Genomic DNA, 17,227 nt, shown 5'->3' with positions numbered 1-17,227 from the left:
TGAGCTGGGCCTCAGAGGATTTAATGGTAGGGGAGCAGAAAGGGCATTCCCAGCAGAGGCAAGGAGAAGAGAAAAGACAATGTCTAACAAAGTAGGGCTTAGTCTAAGGGGGGTGGGAGGGGTGGGTGTGAAGTGCTGGGGCCGCATCGCCCATCCTGAGAAGCCTGTGTCCATCCTGCGAGTGACAGGAACCAGAGGAGGTGTTGGAGCAGGAGACTGACGTGGCTGGAGTCAGGTTCTAGAAGGTCGGGTCTTCAACCCCCAGTGCCCTAACGATGACTTCCAGAAAGGACACAGACCAGGAACCGATTCTTGACTGTTAGTGGGCCTTTGCCCATGTCATGCCCACCGGCTGCCACGTTGGGGGTGTCAGGGCAGGGAGGGGAACAGGGGAGGGAGCGAGGTCCAGACTCAGCGAGTTTGGGCCTCTTGCAGGGGCGAGGGGGAGGGACTTGGAAGCCTCTGCCCCAGGCTGAACACTTCCTCCAGGGTGGCAGCTGTGCCCTGAGTACGCTGGGCGTGGCTCCAGTGGGTCTCAGGCCCTCTAAGGCCAGGCGGCGGCAGTCAGCATGGCTGCCTCTCAGGGGTCATCAGTCGCTCCACCTCCCGCATGAACCGTAGACACAGCTCTTCCTGCCACGGCAGAGCCACGCACTGCACAGCCACAGGCAGGCCCACGCTCTTCTTCACGGCCTGCAGGGGACACAGGCATCAGGACGGGAGGTGTTGAGGCAGGACCCCACCCTGGGCCCAGGAAGCACCCCAGCTGGAGAGGAGGGCAGCACAGCAGGGCCAGCCCGCAGTCTTTAGGGGTCTTGCGTTAAGAAAGACAGACAAGAGGATGTGAGGGCGATCTGGCTGTGACATCTGTCACCCCATTGATCGTCAGGGTTGATCTGGCTGATCTGGCTGGCTAGGCGGGTGTCCCCTTCCTCCCTCACCACTCCATGTGCGTCCCTCCTGAAGCTGCGTGCTCGGTCGAAGAGGACAACCTTCCCCGATAGAGGAGGACCGTTCTTCAGTCAAGGGTATATGAGTAGCTGCACTCCCCTGCTAGAACCTCCAAACAAGCTCTCAAGACAGACAGACAAGGATACTCGTGTTTATACTGTCTCCTCCACTAGAGGAAGGGGAGCAGGTGTGAGTCCAGGGGAAAAGGGACTTACCTTCTGCAGCGCCTTGTCCCAGATATCCCCAAAGCAGCCCCTGTAATGCTCCATCTGGGCCTCGTCCTCGGCGGTCACCGTGGTGACAGGCACGACCCCCGCAGGGAAGTCCAGGCAGTTGTAGAGCAGAGTATAGCTGACGGCCCCTGAGACACAGCACATGTGGCTGGAGCAGGTTGGGTGACCTTCCATGACAACTGTCCTCTCTGAGCCCCAGTCTTCCACCCTGTGAAATGGCACCCTGCATCCACAGACAGGGAGAGGTTCTCTCCTAGGGCTGAGACTTGAGTGAGAGTGACAGAGCCCAGGAATCCAGGTTCAGGGCAGGCTGGAGAGCCCGCTGACGAGCTTGTCCTGTGCCTCTTCCCTGCAGCTTCCCCCCACCTGGACTGTTGTTGCTGTTTTCCTGGTTTATCTAAATCCCACCTGGACTTCAAACACCACCTCCCCAAACCATAGACTCTGTAACAAGATCTCCAACTTGAATGGTGCTGAGGACAGGGAGCTCGTTCCCTCCCAAGGCATCCCACATGACTCCCATCTCTCCAGCCAACCAGACTGAGCCTCTCAAGGGTGGAGTCCTCCCCCAGGGGTGCAACCCACCCGCAGGGCTCCTCTTCTTCTACCGCCCAGCAGCCCCACCAGGCAAAGGGCTGAACTCATAGGAGAGAAGAGACAGGTGGCCGGGCTGTGATGGGGCTGCAAGCCTCACCTGTGGCCTTGCCTGGGCCATTCAAGTCTAGAGCAGGGCCCAGCATGGGGGTGAGCAGCACATCCAGCCCCACTGCTCTCCACTGGGAAATCACAGAGTGACGGTACACCTGGGGAGGATACCCGTACACCAGCTGAAGCACTCAGACCCAGCCCATTACACGGGCTCTCCAATGCAGGCACTGTGGCTGGGGTGACTCTAGCCCTGCACCTGCCCCGGATGTGAGCTGAACCACAGTGGGATGGAGGACCTCGGGGTATTCAGACAGGGCATCAGGGGGCATGCCCTCAGGGGGCATCAACTGCTCCACAGAACCACAGACACCACTCTTCCTACCAAGGCAGGGCCATGGAGTGCTGGCTACAGGCAGCACCAGAGTGGCAAAGAGGTATCCAGGACAGGAGCCCCAGGCTGACCCAGGCCCCTAGGATGGGTGTCCGGACAAGTGAGGGTCTGACAGCAGTCCCCAAGCGGCCCAATCCAGGGAGTGGAAGGGAGAACGAAGGGCCACTCCAGGGGACCAGAGGGACAAGTGGCCGAGAGACCCCAACACAGGTGCCCTGTCCATCTCCACCCCCCACCCGCCCTACCCTAGTCTAGAGGCTCTGGCCTCACCTCAATCTCGTGGTGCAGTTCCCAGAGCTTTCCAGCTGACCTGGACAGAGGGAGTGAGGTCACCGACCATGATGATCACAGCCATGGGAATTAGCAACATCAGACCCCTACTCTCAACACCTCCCAGATCTCATCCCTCCTCGGACCCTTCTCAATTCCAGGGCACTCTGAGAGGAAAGTAGTGCAGGGCAGAAGTTCTAATCCCTAAGTTCATGTCCCATGGAGTCCCCAAGAGGGACTTAGGCCTGACTCCTAGCTACCCTTAGGACACAGGAGAGGCCAGAGCCACCCAAGGTCCTAAATGCCTGGTGGTAACAGAAGGAACAAGTCCACAAGATGTCAGGGCCTGAGAATGGGATAACTTATTCCCAGCTTTTCCGGTGTGAGCCACTGAGGGGCAGGCAGGAGAAGGCGCGGTGCAGTCTGATCTCTGAGAGTAGCACTCCTCATGGGTTCCCAGCATCCCCCGCTCCTGCCGCCTGCCAGCTCCTTCCTGGGCTTTTCCACCCATGCCCAGCCAGGGCAATCTTCTCCTCTCCACCCTCTCCCATCCTGTGCTCTCCCTCAGGTCTTTGCTCTCCAGGCTTTCCTGGACCTTGCTAAGACATCTTCAAGATCCTCCTCGAAAGCCACAGAGGTTGCCACCCTGCCTGGGCCCTTTCCAGCCTCAAAAGCTACTTCTCTCATCTTTTCCTGTTGGAAAGCACTTGGACCCAGGTCAGGGGAAAAGGGGCACAAGCATCTGGGCATGGGAAACATTCTTACCGAGACTTCATGCTGCTGAGAAAGGCTGACAGCCTTGGGAGCTGCAGACGGACAGACACAGTTAGTGACTCAGCTTTGGGCCAGGTGTGGCAATAATCTTCTTCAGGCCAAGCTGCCCGTGCCTCCTCCCTCTGTCCCTCCCCCCGTGTCCCGGGTCAGCACCCCTTTCAGCATGCATGTTAGCTGAAGATCAAAGGGCATGGGGGGAGGAGAAGAGACTAGGTGAGGGCTGAGAAGAAGAGGAGACTAAGGGGAGGGGGGAAGAGCCCCAGAGGCTCCTGCCCAGCCCAGCCCACCCCTTCTATTCCTTGTGCCCTCACCAGAGGCCTTATCATGAAAGCCAGCAGTCCTTTAAGCCATCTGGGCAGCCTCAGAATTGAGATCAGGTCTCCCAAGCAGGGGTCCACGAAATCACCTTTGCTGGAAGACAAAGGGTCCAGTCCAGACACATCCACCCCAGGCATCCCTCCTGGCTCACCCCCACCTTCTGCATCCCCCGGTCTCTACTCAGTGACCCTGCCTACCTCCCTCCTCACCAGACTCCGGCAGCCATGCTCTCCAGCCCCTTCATCTCAGCCTCTCCTTTCCAACATGTGGCTTGTGTCTGCAGACCGTTTGGGATGCCTGGGCTCCACTCCCACCCAATGGAGCTCCCCAAGGCAGGACTCCCTGTCTCCCTCCCTGGCAAACTCAGCTTAAAGCAATTAGAACTACAGGCAGCATCTCCCTGGCCAGGGCGTGATACTGAGGGCATTCCCCCCATGGATGCGGATATTGGCCTGGAGGCACGAGTGGCGCAGTCTTGAGTGGGCACCGTGATCCTTGTCTCTGAGGCTGTCTCTGCTCTAGATCTCAGGGAAAGGTCTCAGGCAGCTGATCCTGGAGCCTCATTCCCAGGGCCAGAGTGAGGCGTAGCCCCTTCCGCTAAAGCCTGGACCATACTTAGCTATTGGGGGAAGTCCAGTCAGTCTGGGCATGTCCCCAGGAGGCAACTTCACAGGCCTGTCCTCTGCCCGTGTCAACCTTTAAGGACTGAAAACACCCAAGTGGAACCAGCTTCTCTAAACGTGAGCTCTGCGAAGTCCCTTAAAGTGGGCCTGGTCCAACCTACTGACTTTACAGACAAGAAAACTGAGGTCCTACTCAAAAGAGAAAGATGTGGCTCAAGTGAGAAGAGCCCGGAGTCACAGAATGACGACTACACCCCTGCCCTCCTATTTGACCCTACCCTTGTCTCTCAATCTTTCCCAAACAGATAGGTAACTCCCTGCCTACCTCCTACCTCCCAGCCAGCTCAGTTCAGGATGAGGCCATGGATGCTCAATCCAGCCTCCCCCTGCTATGGCACCTTTCCAAAGACTCCCTGGCAAGGTAGTGCCAGGCTCAGCCTGCAGTCAGAGGGGTGGCAAGGTCCCTACCCAGAATGCTCAGACCTTCTTCACATTCAGCTGAGGCCTGTCCTCCATCTTCCCCCAGCCTGGCCTGTCCCCGGGGTTACAGCACCCCGCTGCTCTTCCTGGGTCTCCCCATGTCCTGACCCCACCACAGACCTCCAAACCCAACATCACTCACAAGTTCTGTAGGAAGCTCTTGCCACCGTCACTGAACAGCCCACCCGTCGACAGGGTCTCCAGAGCATGGGGTATGTTGCTTGGCAGGAAGGGAACCAGCTGCAGGGACTGAGGAGTGTAAGACTCCCAGACCTAGAAACCCTTGGGTCCCACCACCCCCATGCTACCCAGGCAGCCCCGAGCATGAACTGGACCAACCCTGCCTTCATGGTACCCTCACTGGAGCCGCAACGGTGGCCTTGTTGGCCCGTGATAACTCCCTGTAAGATGCACATCAGGAGAGAAGTCTGGAGCCACACAGAAGCCTGTCTCAGATGAACATCCCCAAACCTGCCATCTCAGGGCCCCAGGAACCTCTGGACAGCTGTGCGCCCCTGTCTGTGGTCGACGAGGCCCTCCCAATGCAGCTCACAGCTCACACATCCCCAGCACAGGGGTGAGCTCACCATCAATCATGTACCCCAATACTTCTGATCAGCCCCTTTTTACTGGTCCCCCAGGGACCGAATTCCCATCCCCAACCACAAAACAATCAGGGTAGAAGGATGCCAGGGATGGGTGGCAGCCATGGGTACCAGGAAGGCTTCCCTGAAAGAGGGGCGATGTCAGGACTTGTGGGCTCCCACCTCCATACCGTGTGGCCAGCAGCTTCGAGTCTCTTTTTGGTCTCCAGCAGGGCCCGTGTCATGGCCGGGGTGGGCATGGTATAGTTGTCAGTCTCATAATATCCCACACGCAGGGGCTGAGAGCTTGTGTAGACCTGGGGGCAACACACAGGAGTCAGAGCCAGGTCAGGAGAGGGTGGCCCCAAGCAGGGCTCCCAGAGCTCAGAGTAGCTACTCAGCCCCAGACGCAGCTTTGAGGCTACACCCTAGATCCCCTGAAAACTGACTGCCAGTGAGGTCAGCCCCTTCTGCATCTGACCCCTTCACAAAACACCTTCACAATGACTTTACAGGTGGGCAGAGCAGGAACGAGGATTCCCACTGGTCCTACGAGGAAACTGAGGCTTCAGGTCTAGATAGGGAGATAGGCCCAGAGTGGGGCTGGGACTAGGCCCAGAGTGGGGCTGGGACTCAGCCAAGGCCACTTGTCAGGGCAGAGCTAACAACACTAGGTCAGGAAGCCAGGTATCCTGCGTCCTGAGCCGAGGTTCTCCACAGCCTGTTTCGAGAATGCTAATCCTGGCTCCCGTAATAGACTGTTCCAGACCTCAGGACAGGAGCCTCACTTCCTCCCCTCCTCTCAGGAAGGGGCTCTTGAACGACTGGTTTCACTTAGAACATCTCCTCTGCTGAGAAGGGGTAGCTCACCCCATCCCCCGCCCAGATCTCCTGCCTGCCCCAGGGCCTTCAGCCCTTCCAAGGCAACCTGGGCTGGGTGAGGGCAAGAGGTCTGTAGGGAGAAATGCCAGACTGCTGAGAAATGGCGCTGACATCACACAGACAGCTTACTGTCTACATTAACATGGCTTTAGTATTCCACTGCCCACATCGATCTAACTTGACTACTCCTGAATGTGTTGTACATAAAGCACAGATAACTTTATCAGTCATTCTTAAAAGACCCGTCAATTCTTCAATACAAGCACCAAATGACAGCTTATCCTCTAAGACTCCTTGAACCCCTCTCCTCAGAATCCTCACCTTGCTGTATCCACCAGTCCTAACCTATTACATCATGATCTGTACCCAGTCCTAACCAATGCCCCACACTCAAACATCCATCTGAAACCAACTTCAACATCTAACTTCGCGCCCCTCCCCCACGCTGCTAAGGCTCTGTGGGGCAGCACTCCCCCTCACCACAGAAAGCATTAAACTCAGCCTTATCCGATCAACAGGCTGTTATGATGATATTTTGGGGAGCCAGCATCTGACACTGCCCACAGATCCCAGCTTTCTCTGGGATCTGTCCTTAACTCACTCAGCCTACGCGCCAAGCATCCCTCTGGAGGCTGGGGATATGGACATGAATACTATAGGAAAGGCTCCTAATTACTGGGGATCAAACACAGATAAGGTACAGGAGTGCTGTCTCAAGCTGTTCTTAGCCTCGAGGCCACTCCTGTTCCGGAGTGACAGCCCCCAGGCTGGGCCGGAAGGTGGGCCTTTCCTCAGCTCTGGCTCCCAGCCCACCAATTTGAAAGCCTCAGGGTTTCCAAATGCAGGCAAGGGCGCCATCTGGTGGCTGTCTGCAGAGACGCTGCTGCTGGTCTCAGACACCCGCCCCACCCTGTCCCCCCCTCACCCCCCTCACCGCCCCCCCACCCCCGGCCCCGCGGGGGTGGTTTTCAGGAGACAGGGCCTCCAAGTCCTGCTGCAATGCGGGGGCTGCTCTCTGGGCTCAGGAGCACCAGTGAGACCTGAATCCACCCCATGCCCACCCCCACCCCGGCTCACCTCCTCCCTGAAGGGCAGGGGGGGCACGGTGGGGTCCAGGTGGAACATGTCCTCACACAGCAGGGCTCGCAGGCACAGCGCCAGGCTCTCCACGTCCCGGGCCATGGGGCCGACCGAGAGCTGTACTGTGGGGCAGGGAGGGTAGGAAAGAGAGAGATCACCCAGCCCCAAGGGGCTCTGGGGCCAGGTCCAAGCAAGGGCTGGGCCGTGGCCCAGGAGTGTGAGCAGGGACAAGACGTAGGAACTCAGACCTAGAGTGGCCTGGGGGCCCAACACTGCCCCAAGGAGAGGCAGGGGCAGAGGTGGATCAGGCAGACCCCCCTCCTCCAGGGCATAGAGGGAACCACAGACCTCACCTGCTACCTGTCCATAGACACAGCCCTTCAGGCCACTCTTGCTGGATAAGAAACACAAGATGTTGGCAGTGGGAAATGGCCATCCTCTGCCCAACCCCACATCCATACAGCAGCTCCCAACTCTCACCACTTTGGAAACTAGGAACCAAGGACTATGGTGCTGTGATACTACCTCCCAGCAAAACCCCACTCAGGGAATCCCTGCCTGGAGCCCAGAGAGGTAGGAAGCTAGGCCAAGGTCACACAGCAAGAGACTCAGAAGCTCCCTCCCCCGACCACCTACACCATACCTAATGCGGTTCCCTGTGGGTTTGAGGCCGCAGATGCCACAGAAGGCAGAGGGAAAGCGAATGCTTCCTCCGATGTCGGTGCCTAAGCCCAGTGGGGAGCCCCCAGCCGCAACGAGGGCCCCCTCACCCCCTGAGGAGCCACCTGGGCTCTTGGAAGACTTCCATGGGTTCACGGTCTGGCCAAAGAGGGGGTTACCACAGTCATAGCTGGAGGAAGCAGAAAGGGGTCAGCCCATGTCACGCTGGCACCGGTGCCCCTGCCCCTACCCCGCACCCGAGACACAACCTGAACATGGACTGGGGGACATTGGTGTACACGAAGGGCAAGGCCCCCTGCCGCTTCAGCACCTGCACCACCACGCTGTCACACTCTGCCGGTGCCCCCTCGTTCAGGCTCAAGCCCAGTGTCGAGTCCTGGCCCTAGAAGGAGGGATGGGCGAGAGGGATGTGGCTGATGAGCCAGGGGCGCCTCAGCAGCACAGGGTCTGTTCCCACCACCACCCCACAGGCCAAGGCGGGGCATACCCATGGTGCCCTCTCAAGGTCTTTGGACCTGGTACTTCCTCTGAGGGCCCAGGGTGACCCAGGACGCAGAGCTGGCTGGCAGGGACTGGGGCAGGGCACACCTTGTAGCTGAAGCACTCCTTGAGGCTCACAGGGATGCCGTAGAGCAGGCCCTGCCTTGGGACCTGGCACAGCTGAGTCTCACAGTCTGCCAGGTAGGTAGTCACACAGTTAGTCCCTTTGTTCACTTCCCAGGCCTGGGGGAGAGAGAAATGGATACAAGAACAAAGTGAGACTGGCTTTTCTTTTTTTGTTTCAGTTGTGTTAAAATTCCCTTACCACCCAGGGAAAGGGTAACCAGAAACATGACCCAGGGGCACAGCGGATAACCTAGGCCCAGCACTTGCCTCACTAGGGACATGTGGCTCCAGCCTCACCCTGGCTGTCTCTGGCCTTCAACTCCAAAACGGCCAGAGAGAGAGAGAGTACTCCCAGGGCCAGGGCACAACCAGGGCACTCAAAGGGGCAAGATACTGACCTCAGATGCCCCCCAGAGGCCGAGCTGGGAGGAGGATGACCCTTGGCCACACCCCCCACCCCGTCCTCCTCCAAGCCACACCCTCTGCCCAGTGAGGCTGGCAGATCCCCCGTGTCAGGTCACACTGGGAGGCAGTGCAGGGCAGGGCTAGACCCAGGCTGCAGCCTCCCAGCTCCTCTGCCACCAGGCGGTCCCAGGTGAAGCCTCCCCTCCCCCAGGAACCCTTGAAGCTGATAATCAAGTCTCATGGAGGAGGAGTAGGGTAGCAACTGACAGGAACATGGGTGTGGCCCTATTGCCACACTCTGGTATGTGAAATCCGTCTCCTGCCCCGGTCAGAAAGAGAGGAGGCCAATCTGTAGCCAGAATGCTCTCTGTGGCTGATTAAGAGGGGCAGGAGCTTCTTCAGGGACATTGATTCATTAGAAGCAACCCCGGCTGTTGAGACTGTGTGTCCTCTCAGTGCACCCGGCCCAAGGGTGTCCAGTCCTTTCTCTACAGGCCCTCTCTGCCCCCCTCTCAGCTGCAGTCACTCACACCACTCTCATACACACCCGTCAGTCCCCCTGGCACTCATGTCCACCTGCTTAGGGGTCCCACTCACTACCACATGCTCTCTTCCAAGAAATCATATCAGATACAAGTCACACTCATAGAAGTAAGTCAGAAAGAGAAAAACAAATACCATATGCTAACACATATATATGGAATCTAAGAAAAAAAAAAGGTCATGAAGAACCTAGGGGTAAGACGGGAATAAAGACACAGACCTACTAGAGCATGGACTTGAGGATATGGGGAGGGGGAAGGGTAAGCTGGGACGAAGTGAGAGAGTGGCATGGACATATACACTACCAAACGTAAAATAGATAAAATAGATAGCTAGTTGGAAGCAGCCACATAGCACAGGGAGATCAGCTCGTTGCTTTGTGACCACCTAGAGGAGTGGGATAGGGAGGGTGGGAAGGATACGCAAGAGGGAGGGGATGTGGGGATATATGTATACATTACTGATTCACTTTGTTATACAGCAGAAACTAACACAACATTGTAAAGCAATTATACTCCAATAAAGATGTTAAAAAATGCTATGGCATATATAGACAAGTCACACTTACAAAGCACAATTCCTTCTTTCATTTTGTTTCAAACACATTTCTTGAGCACTTACTATATAAAAGACATAGCGTTCGGCACTAAGGTGCAAAGACAAATAAGACTCTGTCCACCAAAAGCCCACATTTGCCTTGGGAAAGAGAAAGATAAGGCAAGCCCTACAACGTGATGAGAAATGTGCTGTTAGAAAGTGAACACTGAAGAGGAAACCCTAACTCAGGCTGGGAGGGGAGGAGGGTCCTGGGAGGCTTCCTGGAAGACTCCAGAGACTCCTCTCTGAGCCCTGAAGACTCTTCCGGGGGAGCCTGTTCTGCTGAGCGGGGCAAGAAGAAGAGCCTTGCAGGTAAAAGGAACCCCACACGAGCCAGTGCAGGCGCTGGGTGCCAGGGAACTGCCGGCAGCTGAGCCGCTGATGCCCCAAGCTACAGGAGGCCTTGGCCAGAGAGGATGCTGAAGAGCTGAGAGGGCACCTGGCCAGGAGGCTGGAGCTTGGTCCCAGAGGGAGATGGTGGTGGAGGACCAGGGAGGCTGAAGAGGGGGAGACAAGGGGATGGACTAGAGACAGCTATAGGAAGGGAACAGACCAGACTTGGTGACTGATGGGGTGGGGGCGGAAGGGAGAGGGAAGTCTGGGCTATGAGCCAGGTTTCTAGCTAAGACAACATGCTCAGTGTCCCCCCACCCCGCCCCTGCCCCCCTCCCCGAATACACACACAGAGCCATTCTCTCTCTTCTCTCTCTCTTCTCTCTCTCTCTCCCTCTCTCTCTCTCTCTCTCACAAACACACACACACACACACACACACACACACACACACACACACACAGAGTACCTCCCTGGCACTGTGATCCCACCACGGTCCTCCGTGGGACAAAGTCCAGGCCAGGTTTTCCCCCCAGCCTTGCAGAGAAAGGAGAGGAAGGAGCAGGGTCACTCCCAGGCTTTACCTTTCCCAAGTAGGTGAAGAGTGCAGCCTCCGGAGACAGCTCCCCACTGCGTAGCTTCTGTACCAGCTGAGGCAGAGGTAGGGCCAGCAGTGCCTCTGAGTCCAGGTCAGGGTTCTGGGGAGACACCTCGGATCAGTCCCCCACTCCCCGCAGGCCCCACGTGCCTACAGCAGACACCAGTGGCCCATGTCCCCAGATCCCCACACCTACCAAGCACGTGCTGTCACCTGCCAACCCGTGACAGATGTGCCCACCCGCACCTCTGACGCCACAAACGTGGTCCAGCCTGGGCAGGCCCTTGCCACCTGTGGACAATACAGATCTATCTCTTCAAGAAGCTTACCTGAGGGGGGTCCAGGGAGAGGCCATGCCCAGGCTGATCATTAGACCATTACTAACAGGGACCACCAATGACTACCTACTGTGTGCCAGGCACCATGCCAATGTGCTCCATGTTTGGATTAAATCTTACTACCATTCCCATTGCACAGCTAAAGAAACTGAGGCTCAGCAAGGGGAAGTGCCTTGCCTAGAACTTACAAATAAACTATAGTTCTCTGCCCATTCAGCATGGGCTGCCCACTGGCTGTCCACCTGCACCTAACTACTCAACACCTTGTCAGGGGAGGGCAGAAATAAGAAAACCCTGTCCTGGGTGGTTAGGGTTGGAGCTGGAGCCACATCCAAAAGAGAGGGTTTTTTTGTTCAGTCCAGATATGCATTAGGCACCTACTCCGTACCAGGCACCATGCTAGGCAAGGGGATACAGCAGTGAACAAAAAAGTCACATCCAGGCTTTGGGGGAGCTTACACAAGGTGCAGAGTTGGGGATGAGCAGATAATTCATAAGTAAATAAGAATTTTAGATAGCAAGAAATAAAGAAAATAAAATGGATGCAGTGAGTGGGCGGCACACAGGTAGAGGGTGGTCAGGGAAGAGCTCTCTGAAGGAGAAGGGATGTTTGATCAGACACCTACTGCCAGGCCTCGAAGGCCCCCAGAGTCTCTGGGGTCAGCCCCTGCCTGCAAACATCCGCTGGCTTCCCCCTCGACGGTATTGGGTTAATTAGTAAATAGGGCTAGGAGGACATCTGAGTTGCAGGCACTACATCTCGTCTCTACCCTCCTCCGCTCCTGCCAAAGTCACCAGGGACATCCTTGTTGTCGAATACAACAAACACTTGACTCTGTTCATTCTGCTCCAAGTCTCATGGAGGCAGTCAGAGGGCTCGCTTCAGTTTCCTCTGGGCATAGACATACCCCCCTCCCCGGGGTTCCCTCCCGCCTCTCCGCTCCTTCTGTCATGCGCTCATTCAGTCAACACATTAAGTTCTGAGCATCTCCTATGTGCTGAGGACTAGCTAGGGCTGTGAATTTAGAGATAACCAAGACAGACAAGTCTCTGCTTTCAGAGCTTACCTTCAAGAAAACAAACAAGTTAATTGGGAAAAGAATTTGAAAAAGAATAAAAGAAAAAAAATATTTTTTAAAGAAAGAAAACAAGTTAACAAAAAATGGACAGATCACAGCAAGTGTGAGAAAGGATAAACGGAGTCTGTGACAGAAAGAACAGAGGAGTGACTCAGATGGGCTGGGTAGGTGGCGGTGACATTTCAGATGTGATTTGAAGCATGAGAAGGAGCCAGACGCGGGAGAGACAGAGGCTCCTGGAGGTTCCTCTGGCACCTCTTCTTCCCTCTCTGATGCTGGGAGAAGTCACTCCTTCTCATGGCTTCCACTCCAGGCCCTCTGCTATCCCACAGCCTCCAGATCATCGTCCTTCGACTGACTCAACTGAGCTCGGACCTACTCGCTGGGCTGCTCCCTTTTCTCCCTCTGTCCCTGTGTCGTTCCCCTGAGCTCAGTGCCTCCCCACCCCTCTCCACTGGCTCCTCTTCCCTCGGGGAAGGACGCTGCCCTCCATCTTCCACTCCCCCCCTCTCCCTCCCACCCCCATCCAGTCACCAAGCCCCCTAAGTAGATCTGGCAAATGGCCACCTCTCTGTCCCCTCTACCAAGACCCTCGCCAGTGCACATCCTTTCTCTCCTGGGTCAGACAGGGGCCACCCAATCGGCTGCCCCACCCAAGCTTTGCGGCCAGGCCAGATAGTGCAATGTCCAAGGCCACCTTGCCCCTCCCCTTAAAGTCCCCTTCACACCACAAGCTCCAGGAGATGCTTCCAGGCCGTGGTCCTGTCAGACTCCCCTGAACCCCCTCAGTGCAACACGGGCCCCTCACACCCACCACACGCCCAGAGCTGAACGCCCACCACACACACCCACCACACAGCCTTTGAAGCCTGGCCTCAATATCAGGAACACTACCTCTTCCCTGAATTTGTTAAATGGATACAACATTCACTTGGGATTTTTTTTTTTTTAAATAATACAGGGAGCTACAGGGAAGGAAAAAAAGAAAAATGGATCCATGATCTGCCCATCAACACACGAGACAACCCCTACTGACGTATTTTTTTAAAGGTATACAGAATGAAAAGTGAACATTTCCCCCCACCTCTAGGGCCACCCTGCCCAGTCCCTCTTCTGAAAAGGAAACCACAGTTAACAGTTTCTGATGAAACCTCACAGGAAAAAAAAAATGTCTGTGAAAAACCCACAATGTGGGGCTTCCCCGGTGGCGCAGTGGTTGAGAATCCACCTGCCAATGCAGGGGACATAGGTTCGATCCCTGGTCTGGGAAGATCCCACATGCCGCAGAGCAATGAAGCCCGTGCGCCACAACTACTGAGCCCGTGTGCCGCAACTACTGAAGCCTGCGCGCCTAGAGCCTGTGCTCCACAACAAGAGAAGCCACCGCAGTGAGAAGCCCACGCACTGCAACGAAGAGTAGCCCCAACTCGTCACAACTAGAGAAAGCCCGCGCGCAGCAACGAAGACCCAATGCAGCCAAAAATAAATTAATTAAATAAATAAATTTAAAAAAATTAGTATGGAGAATGCAGGGAAGTGTACAAATAACGTCTCACCAAGCATGTGGCCATCTGTATGCCTGCTTTTTCAAGCAAAGGATACTATAGCTATCATTGAATCACTGCCCCTCCTCCATCTGTTTTTCTCCTTCTGAACCACCTACTGTCCTAATTTCAGGTATCCTAGATTGTCCTCCAAGTCTTTTTTATTTTCACTCATGGGTTTTTTTTTTTTATCGCTTTTGTCCTATTTCAAGATATCTCTTCCATTTGATCATGTAGGCCACTGATACTGATCGAAACAAAAACCATACTGTTCTTCGCGTTATTCATTGAATTCTTTGGTTTTAAAATCAGCTTCAAGTTGGTCTTGGAGACGCCAGGAGATGGAACTACAGGTCAGATCCAGTTGAAGGAAGTGGCATTTGTAATCCAGTGGGATTTTGACAAAAGGGCTTGTAAGGGATGTGTGGGAAGGGCATTCAGGATAAAACTACAGGTGCGGAGGCACAGAGGGATAAGCAGGTGTTCTGGGATGGCTCTCCCAGCCATAATATTCTGTCCATGGTGGTCCCTCTCTTCAGTCCAGAAAGGATACTGAAACTCATTCAGGGGGCAAGGTGGAAACAAATGCAGCAAATGGGCATGTTACAGGTTAAGCTTCATGCGGTCAACAGAGAATACAAGAAATACACCTCACTCTAAAGTTGCTCTAGAGTCCAGAGAAAGATGAACCATCTTGCGATGTTCAGGAGGTGCTTAGTACTCCCCCTCCTCCAGCAACGCCTCGGGACACAGGAGGTATCTGGGTCCCAACTAGCTTTCCTGCGGTCTATAAGGCAGGAGCTGTACTACAAGCTGCTGTATTCTTCCAGGGCCCTACTAACCTTGGGCCCCTTCCCAAGGCCCTGGATGAGCTCAGTTAAACTGCCCACCTCCTACCCATTCCCAAAGCTATTGTCATGAAGACCTCACCTTTTTGCTGATTGCTCAACACACTGAGGCTCCTAAGATAGTTCTCCCTCTCTTCTCCCACTCACTGGAAAACCAGAAGGTGATTTCCCTGCTTTCCCATCTGCAAGAGCCAAGTTTTGGTGTTCCGAGGCCAGGCTCTGCCCCATGGAGGCTGTTTCAACAGCTTTTGGTATTTCAGGGTCAAGGCTTCTATCCTTGGAGAGCCAGTTCTTAAAAATAATGAAAGGCTGTTGCTCCAGAAGGAAACTGTGTAGATGCTGATGCTTGGAGTTGAAGTGAGGGAAGACCCACCCTTCTACCACCCCACACCCCTACCAGCTGGTGGGTTCCTTGCAACCAGGACGGGAGTCCTGTAGGCACAAACTGTGGACAGATTCTTACAGCTGCCTCCACACAGCCCTCGGTGCTGGCAGAACTCAGCTAGCCAGCTGCACAGGACCTGGAGCCTCGGGAGCAGCCGAGGGTCTCCAGGCTGAGCCTGGGATCACTGCAAGGATCCCTGAGCGGGGCACCAAGGAGGTCAGCCAGAGAAGGAGGATCAGACAGTGACAAACCTGTGCTCAAGTAGGGAAAGTGACCAGTTTGTACTGAATACCTAAAAACTGACTGTATACTTTTCAGCCAGCTTGATGAGTGAAGGCTGGAACCAGATACATTTTTATTTCAATAAATAAACAAATATGACATTTCCTGGTCCAGGAATGGTGTGGAGTAAACCCATACCATTACATCCAGCTAAAACCTCACGGCCATCAAGGCCATACCCAGGGCCTGGCATTCAAGGCCAGGGTCTCTCTTCCTAATCTTTCTCCCCTGCTCCTCTCCAGCAGAATGAGGCTGGATGGTCCCACCAGGCATCTGGGTTCTAGTTCCAGCTCCTGCCTCGTGCTGTCCCATTATCCGGAATGCCTTCCCACCTGTCAGATCCAAATCCTATCAAACACTCGGGGCAAGTCTTCCCTCCCTCAGCACATAAGAACTGAGTTCAGCATTTTGACTTGGAACTGGGTCCAGTGTGTCATACACCTGGAGGGAAAGCCTCCCCTTCGAGGCCTCTCCCTCGCCCCCATACACACACTGAGCTGATCCAGAGGAGAAAATCTTGTTGACAGATCACCCACCTAAACCTATTCATGGAAAGGGCTTATAACCCATCAGACTCGACAGCCTAGGTGGCAGGGGTCCAGCTCCGCCAGTAACTCCCTGTGGACTTGGGCAAGTCCCTCCCCAGCTGCCTCTTAGCATCCTCAAGCACATATCAATAAGTCTGAACTGTAAGCCCTCCAGATGCCCTTGGCCATCACTTTATGATTCCAAAGACCTAAACCCGAGCATCCTATTGGTTCTCACACTTGCGTTTTAGAGTCCTAATAGTGGTCTTGAGATTCTTTGGCACCAGAGCAAAACTCCTCTTTGACCCAGTGCGCGACAGCCTTCGACAACGTGCCCTGTCCCTTTCGTTTCCCTTCCTCCCCTAGGCCCCACCTGGCTCAGAAAGAGTACGGAATACATTACGGCGAGAGGAGTTTCGGAGAGTTACGAACCTACGCTGCCCACACACCTGCGCTGCCCGCTGCCCGCCGCCCGCCCCTCCGCGCGCCCGGGCGGCTTAAAGTGCTGCCGCCACCCCAGGCCCTCCCCCTGACCCCGATTCCAACCCCGGCCATCACCTGGAGACGGAAGCGCTGCGCCGCCTTGTCCATGGTCTCCAGGGCCGCTTGCTGCCTCTGTCGTGCCCGGGCCGCCGCGCCCCGCGCCGTCCGGTGACTGGACCAGCGCAGGGCCAAGGCCGCCGCCACCAAGCAGCAAGCCAGGGTAGCCCCAGAGGGGCCGGAGAGCGCGGCCCACAGTTCACCCAGCACCATGGTCTCCCGCCGCCGACCGCTGCCGAGGGCAACCGATGAAGAATCAGCACGCGCGGACTTCGCCGCAAAACCCGGCCTGGATCAACCTGGGATCCAGCGCCCGCCTGCGCTGGAGGGAGGGAGGGGCGGTGCCGCAGCCGCAGACCCGCGGGGCGGCGCGCTGTTGCCTGGCAGCCGGCCAGAGGCTGGTAAAGCGCAACCGTCAAGGTCAAGCGCGGCAGCTGGGCTAGGACTGCTCCCCAAGTCCTCACGCACTGGGCCAGGCGGAGCGGGAGGAGCACCCGATTCCCTTGGGCGCCCTCGGAAGCTCGAGCGTAGCAGCGGTTCGGCGCCCCTGTCCGGCCCGACCTCTGCCCGACGCACCCGAGAGCCCCAACTCCCGGAAGATGCAGTCCAGCCAGAGCCCCTGCGGGGAATAGGACAGAGAGCAGCGATAGGTTGAGCTCCCGGACCTGTTTAATCCCCGCAAACAGTT

General features: G+C 55.9%; 1 protein-coding gene across 3 annotated transcripts; it reads right to left on the bottom strand.

The window, feature by feature from the left end:
- On the bottom strand, window positions 1-17,024 carry LOC309801175 (fatty-acid amide hydrolase 1). Of its 3 annotated transcripts, none has more exons than XM_082615667.1 (15): window positions 16,558-17,022; window positions 10,983-11,096; window positions 8,504-8,638; window positions 8,164-8,297; window positions 7,878-8,084; window positions 7,588-7,628; window positions 7,232-7,356; window positions 5,464-5,589; window positions 4,831-4,937; window positions 3,579-3,678; window positions 3,259-3,299; window positions 2,494-2,533; window positions 1,879-1,987; window positions 1,167-1,312; window positions 1-693 (listed from the first exon to the last, which is right to left on the bottom strand). In XM_082615667.1, the coding sequence occupies exons 1-15, from the start codon at window positions 16,750-16,752 to the stop codon at window positions 565-567; spliced, it is 1,749 nt and encodes a 582-aa protein (XP_082471793.1). In that variant the 5' UTR covers window positions 16,753-17,022; the 3' UTR covers window positions 1-564. The 3 variants fall into 3 exon arrangements, with proteins under 3 accessions (XP_082471793.1, XP_082471794.1, XP_082471795.1); XM_082615668.1 differs by having other exon boundaries at window positions 4,831-4,928; window positions 16,558-17,020; XM_082615669.1 differs by lacking the exons at window positions 1,879-1,987; window positions 2,494-2,533 and having other exon boundaries at window positions 16,558-17,024.
- Window positions 17,025-17,227: the final 203 nt, after the last annotated feature.

Source organism: Mesoplodon mirus (genome assembly GCF_964341445.2).
Source record: "Mesoplodon mirus genome assembly, chromosome: 3".
NCBI lineage: Eukaryota > Metazoa > Chordata > Mammalia > Artiodactyla > Ziphiidae > Mesoplodon > Mesoplodon mirus.
This window is presented reverse-complemented; position numbering and strand designations above follow the sequence as displayed.

Bases quoted from the DNA above. Each gene is read 5' to 3' on its own strand.
- LOC309801175 (XM_082615667.1), bottom strand. From the start codon at position 16,752: ATGGTGCTGGGTGAACTGTGGGCCGCGCTCTCCGGCCCCTCTGGGGCT. The intron at 5,590-7,231 runs GTGAGCCGGGGT...TGTTGCCCCCAG, and splicing joins CCCTGCCCTTCAGGGAGGAG to GTCTACACAAGCTCTCAGCC. The intron at 3,679-4,830 runs GTGAGTGATGTT...TTTGTCTTCCAG, and splicing joins AAGAGCTTCCTACAGAACTT to CAAAGGTGATTTCGTGGACC.